A 9,128-nucleotide genomic window follows, 5' to 3' on the forward strand; every position below is an offset into this window, starting at 1 on the left:
ACACATTTTTTTTTTAAATTGAACCATTAGTTCTTGATATTAGCGCGTTCAAACAAACAAACTGTTCAGCTTTATCATATTAGTATAGATATCGTTTATCATGACGGACTTTCGGTTAAAAATATACATTACGACTTCAGCTACAGACTGAGGCCAGTGGTAAACCGTAAAATGTATTAGTTTCAACAGATGTTTAGGTTTGACTGGCATTCTAGGTCACAAGTAATAAAATGTCACCTTCAATTACTTGAGTCTGGTACTAGGTATCGTAAAGTTTTTGAAATTAGGAAGCCAGATCACTAGGTAATCAGAAAGAAAGAAAAAATATTTAATCCATGCAAGTAGAGAATAAAATAACAACTAAAACTAGACAACAGAATGGGTACAAGCACTAAAATGACATTGGCTCAGTCAGCCAAGTCAATTCTAAAGCAGAATTTCATTTTTGCCCAGAAACCCCAATCAGTATTAAATTAACCAAAAAGTCCATAGTTGAACAAATTAAGGCCCGGTTTCCACCAAAGCGGAGTGAAGAGGAGACAAGCGGAGATGTGTTCTGAATCTGTATAATACGTTATTTCCAAATCGAACGCCTCCTATGTTTTGTTGCGGGTCCAATGACAGTTTAGCTTTCGCAAGGAACAAACTTGACCTTCACTTGTTGGGTTTTTATTGGCGGTCAAGCTGTAGATCCTGGCTACACAGGAGTTGCAGCGGTGGGAACGAGAGGTGGGAATAGTTACGTTATTTCCACATCTCCGCTTATCTTCGGCTTAGAAATCTGATTGGTTATTCAAAACACTTGTGCTATAAAACAAATAGATGAATCGTTTTTAACCCATTAAAGTCAATTAAACTTTATGACCTGTCAAAACGCGTCTCCCATAATAATGTTTGGTCTTCCTCATACCGATCAAAGTTTAATTTATGATATAATTAAAATCTATTTAAATAAACAGATCAGTTCCTCTGTGATTGAGGATTCCGGGTGAAGCCCGCTTCCACCTTCGGCCTGATCATCACTTTCCATCAGGTGAGATGCAGGTCGCTACTATGACCGCGCTATATGGAAATAATTTGGGGAGGCCTATGTTCAGCTGTGGACGTTCTGTGGCTGAAATGATGATGGTGATGATGAGACGCAGGCCAAGAGCTTCCTCGTTGTGATTAAAAAAATGGGTACATAATTTGAATTTTGGTAGAAAAGTAAGTGTTGATTGATTTTAGTTCAACCAAATGCCCTTATTTCTGTGTCCCACGAGGTTATCAGTTAATTGATAATAAGCATTTAATAGTTAACCTAAGTAATAGATAGTTACTCGACGAAAACACCTCGGGTTCTTAATGTTTATTGAAAAGACAATTATTAAACAAATTGTCCCGAAAATCAAACCAATTACTTCTATTTGCCCTTCAAGTGCCAGCGAATCGAGACATAATAGACTTACGCCCGTATTCATAAACGATGCTTGCTTAAGTGAAGCAGCAAATCGAACGCACAGCGTTGAATAGAGCTCTGTGATTGGTTCGTGTGTCATCATGTGCGTCCACGCGCACTGTGAGACCTCATAGTAAATTTCGTGAATACGGGCTTAGGGTTCGACAAGTTAGTACCTACCAGTATCATCAAAACAATAGTCTAATATCAATTCAATACAAAAACAAAATACATATTTCACTACAAAGCAAGTTTGTTTATGTAAAAGTTCACGTTTGTGTATGTAAAATACACCTGTAGTTCTGTTTTAGAAGAATGCGTGGCAAATTCAGAGAACTGCTCCTGAATGTTTAATGCAGGTAGGTACCTACCTGATACCGTTAGTTGCTATTTGTTTCAAACGGAAAATTAGAAAAAATAAAAAACATAGAGCAGAAAAGAAGAGTGACTTAGTTTTTAATCGACTTCAACAAAAGGAGTGGAGGAGGTTCTCAATTCCGTTCAATTTCTATCGCTCTTATTAAAATACACTTTATGTTTATAAGCTTTGAATGTACAAAGGCAAGCCTAGGATAGTGGTAATTAGTGCTATAGTTTTAGTGCTCACCAATTGCAGTACTGTGGAGTAAGGTCCTGTGACTGTCACATGCTAGTAGTGCCTTCTATTGAGCACAGAAACGAAAGCATTGCGATGCGTTTTCCATATAGGTAGTTACTTCTTCATCTTTTCGTGTCGACAAAAAACCTACACAGTGTCAGCCAAAACTCCGCCACAAGAGTGGCGTTTGTCAGCAGCACTCATCAAATCCTCCTGAGTGCAATTGCTTGGGCACTCAGGGCACGACATCAGGTGCTTCATCGACTGGGGAACAAAACCTCACCTGCACTCCATGTTTAAGCCATCTAAGAATCCCCACCTGACCAGATTGTCCTTACTACGGCCAACCTGCGTCCGAAGTCTATTTAAAGACTTCCAGGTAAGCCAGGGGAGCTCATGTCCAGGTGGAGGACTCTCAGACATAGGGACAAAAGGACAATAGTTACTCATACATACGAGTATATTTTATAAATGAATTTTAAACTTTTGAAGACTAATATTTGGAATAGAAAGTTTATTTTCATTTCTCGTATTGAACTCTTTTTATGACGAATGTATTCAATGGCATAGGAATGCAAGGCAGCTTTAAATTCACTCGGGAAATGACTGTTTTTCTTATTCCCAGACTATTTTCAATTTTAGCACATCGTCATAGAGTTAAAGGCACATCAAACTGCACAATTTTGTTTCAAAATAACTCCTATTTCAACGACATAGATGCCACAGTGTAAAGCTTGAAGCGTTCTCGGTACATACAACATGTGTTATTTTTCAACAATATTGATTTAAACGTTTGACGGCTATGCTGATGTGAAAATTGAAGACGGAATTTACTTTGAACTTGAATTTATTTGTGAGTTACTACAATTTACAGCATTTCTTTTAGAAGAATAAATAGTTAGGCTTGCTTTCTTTATACACCCACTTGGATTTTAAAATTGAACATCCTTGACTTTCATACAAATCGTCGACCCTCATAAAGGCCGCTATAGCGTGGAAGTCATTTCATCCACAGGACGTCCACTGCTGAACATAGGCTTCCCCAATGACTTCCACATCGCCCGGTTGGTAACGGCACGCATCTAGCGCCTTCCTGCTACCTTTCTGAGGTCGTCCGTCCACCTTGTGGGTGGACGTCCCATGCTGCGTTTTCCGGTACGTGGCCTCTACTCCAGAACCTTGCTGCCCCAATCGGCTGTCAGTTATGCGTACTATGTTGCCAATATCTTCTTAATAACAAGATAATTCTTAAATATTATTTTTTAATGTATTTGTTTATGTTTACTGTCTGTTTTTTGCATTGAACCACAACTAAATGAACCATAGACTAGCTTCTGAATGCGGCTTCGTTTGTATTGATTTTTATTTTGATAACTAAAGCCTTGATCACACGTACCGAGTAAACGTGGGACACTAAAATGTTTACTCAGTCGAGACATTTGGGTGAGCGAGTCACATACTCGAGCGCTCCGAGAGCACTGTCTCGCCCGTTTGCTCGGTACATGTGATCAAGGCTTAACTAAATGACTTAAAATGATTTTTATTTACTTCCATCATCTTAAAAATAAGTTAAAGTAGAGTTAAAGTAATACTGGGACGTGTGAAAGTAAGTGCCTATCCACCAGGTGTCGCTACTGGACCGGAAATACTACGAAAATTGATATATTTTCGTCGGAAAACGGAAGTAAAAGCTTCCAGTGACGATCGAGTACAACATAGTCGGTTTGTTCCTATAAAGGTCCCATGTAGGTCTACTAAAAAATCATCAAAATTGTTGTACCTACGTTGTTAGACTATCATACAAGCTCATTTATTTTTTGTGCCCTGTTCAGTATCCAATATCGTATTTATTGTCATCAGGGACATAAATCATGTCATTAATTACAGCTTGATCATTTTTTACTGCACTATTACATAACATGGATCTTCTCCCTACATTGCAATGTTTATTTGTATAATACTGACATAGTAATTGTAATTCCAGGATAGTTAGTGAATACTTTAACAAGGAAGTTTTTATTTCCAGCTTTTTTAAAAATTAAGTTAATTAAAAAAAAATACATATTAAAACTATGGTTCATTATAACATTGTTTTTGCATTTTGTGTCAAAAATAACAAATCCACTCTAGAAATTTTGGAAAACTATAAATTGAATTTTGTTTTATGAAACTCATTGTAGGTAAAAAAGTAGGTACCTTTGCAAATGTGTGTTCTCTTTTTTTTAAGCTTTCCTAAAAAATACTAGGCACGTTTCGTAGGACGTTCACCTAGGCAATGACCTAGGACTAGAACAGACTATTTATCCACCTGGCATGCTAAAAACATAAAGCTAAATGTTTACACGATACAAACTTTCAGGAATCCGTATTGCTTTCCTCACCTTTATGAAATAAATTATGGGAACATAAACATTTTTGAAATAACACAGCGGTGACTGTATGTTGCGGCGCACCTTTTCAGTACTTGCCAAAACAAAATGTTTGTCTAGAAGCTCTGGTAGGACGAAAATCATGAGACATGTAAAAGCTCCTTGTGAGTGAAATAAGTTAATAAGTAAGTAAGTACGTTTTAGTCAACAAAAATAAAGATTTTTTGTCTGGAATATTTAAATTGTAAAGGTTAAACAATAGCTTGAGGTAGATCCCACAGTTCCTTCCCACTTAAGGTGAATGACGGAGCACCGGGGTCTTTTTAGTGGGTATGCCTTTGTCTTGATTTGGTGAGCACGACATCCTACCCTGTCTCCGCAGGGTAAGTATGCAATTCAATGCATTTTATACGGAGCACCGGGATCTTTTTAATGGGTATGCCTTTGTGGTGAGCACTACATAACCTACCCTGTCCCCGCAGGGTAAGTATGCAATTCAAAATCAAAATCAAAATGAAAAATATTTTATTCAATTTAGACCACTGAGACACTTATGAGCTAAATATTTTAAGCTCCATTCACTTACTTATACGTATTATTTAAGATACTATCTTTTCTTTCTGTCATAGAAAATCTTTATTGCGCGTCTCCCTTCCAAAACCTGGGATGAAGTTAAAAATTATCCTTTTATTCCTGGGTCTCTTCCTGACCTAGAAATTAGCACAGCAATTTAATTTCAATTACAATAAAAATGTCACTAGTTACATATTATTATTGCACGTATTAGCTTATTATTATTCTGTGGTATTAGTTCTTGTAACTTTGCTCGGACTAGGTGGTGCAGTATAAAATGTTCAAGGATTTCATTGATTAATGCGTCTGATTTTGAAGTCAAAAAAGATTTATTTGTCGCAAAAAAATCATTGAATGTTGACTTGACCGTGAAATCAGCATTCAATATGCACATAAACAAGATTGACCTGATGTTTTATTTAACTAGGTATTGTATTAATATACTAGCTATTGCCCGCGGCTTCTCCCGCGTGAATAGGTCTTTATCCGACTTAAAAAAAGGAGGAGGTTTTAAATACGACTGGATTTTTTTATAGTACCGGGATTAAAACTATTCTGTTTTTTCTTGTGTCACCTGTCTTGAAATGTAACAGACAGACAGAGTTCCATTTTGTATTTATACGTAAAATATATTATTATTAGGAATACGGAAGTACCGATTAGAAAAATCAAAATCTTTAATTTTTATCGTTACTTGTTTGAATCATGTGTAATGAGAAAAACCTTAACATTTAACGAACTCAGTTTTTTTCGGTTAATTTTTTTAATATATTGTAATTGTATAAGTAGTTTAAACAGTTCTACGAAATCTAACCCAAAATGTATCATTTTATTATTCTGGAACTAAGCTGTGCCCGCGACTTCGTACGCGTGAAATTTTTTTTTCCGATTTTGCAACATTTTTCATTGATACTCCGCTGCTATTGATCGTAGCGTGATGTTGTGTAGCTTAAAGCCTTCCTTGATAAATGGACTATCCATCACAAACATATTTTTTAATTTGAACCAGCAATTCCTAAGATATGTAACTTTAGCTCAGAGAGCTAAGAGATTATTCCTAACAATATGTCATTAAAATAATCACAAACATTACTCCAAAGACCTTCTGCGCCCTTTAAACTGAATATTAGTCAGCCATTTGAGATCAGACAAACGGTACAAACAATAGATCATAACTCAAAATCGTTAGACCGATTAATTGTATGGAAGCCAATCTCCAGTACCTACAATAATGACATAATGTTTCAACAAGTCATTTATTTCCTGCAAAAAAGCTTTTAAAAAGCGCTTTTATACAGCATAAATTAAAAACTACCACAATACGTGGGCCACGGGACTATTCCCTCTCGTTTCCAATGGTCCAGCGCTACAATCTAATAATGTTTTGATTTAAAGTGAAAAATAGGTTAAGATGCGGCGAATTTATATGTGAAAATTATGAATAATCGCCGGTTATTATGAATAATTACCGCATGATTTGGTAAATGTGATTAATATGAGGTCATTTATGTGTGTATACAACTAAATAGGCGGCTTAGGGGTGGCCCAAGGGCCACCCCCGCCGCATCTTAACCTATTTTTCACTTTAAATCAAAACATTATGTTATAGGCATCACGGAAAAGTAATATTATGCAAGAAACATTCCAAATTTATTATGCCAAATTATATTAATATGTGATATCAAAACGTTCAAAAGTTTGGCTGTACAGGAGCACGTAAACAAGATGTTGTTCTCTTTTATGAAATTTGTTAGTACTAAGGTTGAATTATTAAATAATCACTGTTAAATGTGATTAATTTATCACTTTTACCGCGACTGTCGGTAATTATTCATAATAACCGGTTATTATTAATAATTTTCAATTTATCACATTAACCGTAACATATACATATAACTCAAAGGTGACTGACTGACTGACTGACTGACTGACATAGTGATCTATCAACGCACAGCCCAAACCACTGGACGGATCGGGCTGAAATTTGGTATGCAGGTAGATGTTATGACGTAGGCATCCGCTAAGAAAGGATTTTACGAAACTCCACTCCTAAGGGGGTAAAACGGGATCCACGCGTACGAAGTCGCGGGCGGCCGCTAGTTCATTTATATTTTGTGGTATAAGTTTATATTTTTGTCAAGTCTAAATTAATATTTATTTGATGAATGTTACTATCAGATTTTGCATTACAGTCTGCCAAAATTATGCCTATCTGTAGATTTAATTAATAATTCGCCTTCAATTTTGCTAAATAAATTCTTATCATCTCTTTACGTAGTAAAATGTTTATTAGGTTTTGGGCAAAACCCGAGTAAGTAAAAGACATTCGGTTATCAGGGTCAAGTTACCACGCGCGGTGTCATCGAAGAATCCGCAAAGATATTTTTCAGATTTAATGTAATCTATTTATTTATTAAAAACTTATAATATGCATAACACAGTACATAAGCCGAACCTATATTTTGAACAAATATTTTACAATTTATTAAAGTACATAAGTACAACATGACAGTCGGCAGCAGATCAAGTTATAACATCTGAAAGACCTGACGGAACAGAATTGTAGGTGACTGTACAAACAAGGAAATGCAAAATCCATATTGTGCGCTATGTAGAAACCCAATTTCTAATAACATAATTAGTACAATCAATTACCTAACCCGTTTACGAAAACATTATCTTAGGCCTTCCCACTCGTAAGCCCCTTGTGACCCCGTCGCAGTTATCTCCGCAAGATATCGCCTGACAATTTTATTTTCATCCCACTGTCCAGTAGCCGGGCTCGATCAGCCGCGAACAGTCACGATGGCTCGAATTCACAAGCTTATTCTCACCCTCTGTGCAATCATCCCCATAGTAATCGGGCAGTGTACTTTACAGAGAGCAGAAGTCCTCTTCAGAAGATCAGTATACGAGTTCTCCGTGGATCTAGTCAGAAGAATCGCCGAGGACAATGAAGGCCATTTTATTGCCTCAACTCTCTCACCCTGGACTCTCCTGTCAGCAGTATCCTTAGGAGCAGCAGACGACACCCTCTCTCAAATCCAGCAAGTCTTAAAACACCACCGCCACAAATGCTTCAACAACAAATACTTGGAACTGGCAAAGCAAATCGCCTCCTCAAGCAATGGGGCTACCCTCGAGCACAGTTCCAATCTCTTCATGGATCACTCAATGATACTCAAAGAAAGGTTCAGAAATCAACTGACCAAAACCGGCGTTTGTGACATAACTCCTTTATCTTTCGACGACTTCAACAGGGCGGCTGGCATCATAAATAATTACGTAAAAGAAGCCACGCATGGTGTTATCGACGAAATTATATCACCCAGTGATTTGGAAGGAGTGTATTTGATTATGGTAGATGCGTTGTACTTTAAAGGTTCGTGGCGTAAGGCTTTCTTGCCTGAAGAAACAGAAGCGAGTACCTTCTACGATGCTCATAGGAATCCTATCGGAGAAGTGAATTTGATGTTCGCTAACAACGAATTCAACATTACTACGATTGACGCGATCGAAGCTACAGTCTTGGAGCTGCCGTATGGACATGACGACAGGTTTTCTATGTTGCTATTCTTGCCGAACGATGATGTGCCCCTTATAAACGTGATTGGGGCCTTGAAAAAGATCAGCCTTGGTTCCATATTTGGACTGTTCCAAAGGGAGGGAGGGCCGAAGAAGGTGTTTGTTCAGATTCCGAGGTTCAAGATTACGAGTGATTTGGATAATTTGAAGGAGCTTTTAATTGATATGGGATTGAGGGATATGTTTGACGCTAACAGGGCGAGATTCCCTGAGATTTCGGATTACCAGCTGCATGTTTCTAGCTTCATCCAGAAGGCAGATGTGGAAGTGACAGAGGAAGGGACGGTGGCTGCAGCAGTGACTGAGATGGGTTTCTCTTTCAGGAGTTCAGTCCAGGCTGAGAACTTTTTGGCAAACAAACCCTTCTTCTTCATGATTGTGGATAGGAAAACTGAAGTGCCAGTCTTCAGTGGAGCCTACTCCAAGCCCAAACTTTTTTAGGTTATTTTGTCAGTGAATTACTGTAGGTAGGTACAAAAGTACCGTTACTTTAAATAAATATGACTCAATATTAATGTAAAAGAATATTTTTATTACAATGATTGCACCACCGAAAGTTTGTTTT

At 37.3% G+C, this 9,128-nt stretch overlaps 1 protein-coding gene across 1 annotated transcript; it reads left to right on the forward strand.

Annotated features, from left to right (window-relative positions):
• Positions 1-7,751: 7,751 nt before the first annotated feature.
• Positions 7,752-9,128, forward strand: LOC135083401 (ovalbumin-related protein X-like). The gene has a single exon (XM_063978140.1). The coding sequence runs from the start codon at positions 7,784-7,786 to the stop codon at positions 9,002-9,004; it is 1,221 nt and encodes a 406-aa protein (XP_063834210.1). The 5' UTR covers positions 7,752-7,783; the 3' UTR covers positions 9,005-9,128.

The sequence above is a fragment of the Ostrinia nubilalis genome, chromosome 23 (genome assembly GCF_963855985.1).
Source record: "Ostrinia nubilalis chromosome 23, ilOstNubi1.1, whole genome shotgun sequence".
In the NCBI taxonomy this organism is placed as follows: domain Eukaryota; kingdom Metazoa; phylum Arthropoda; class Insecta; order Lepidoptera; family Crambidae; genus Ostrinia; species Ostrinia nubilalis.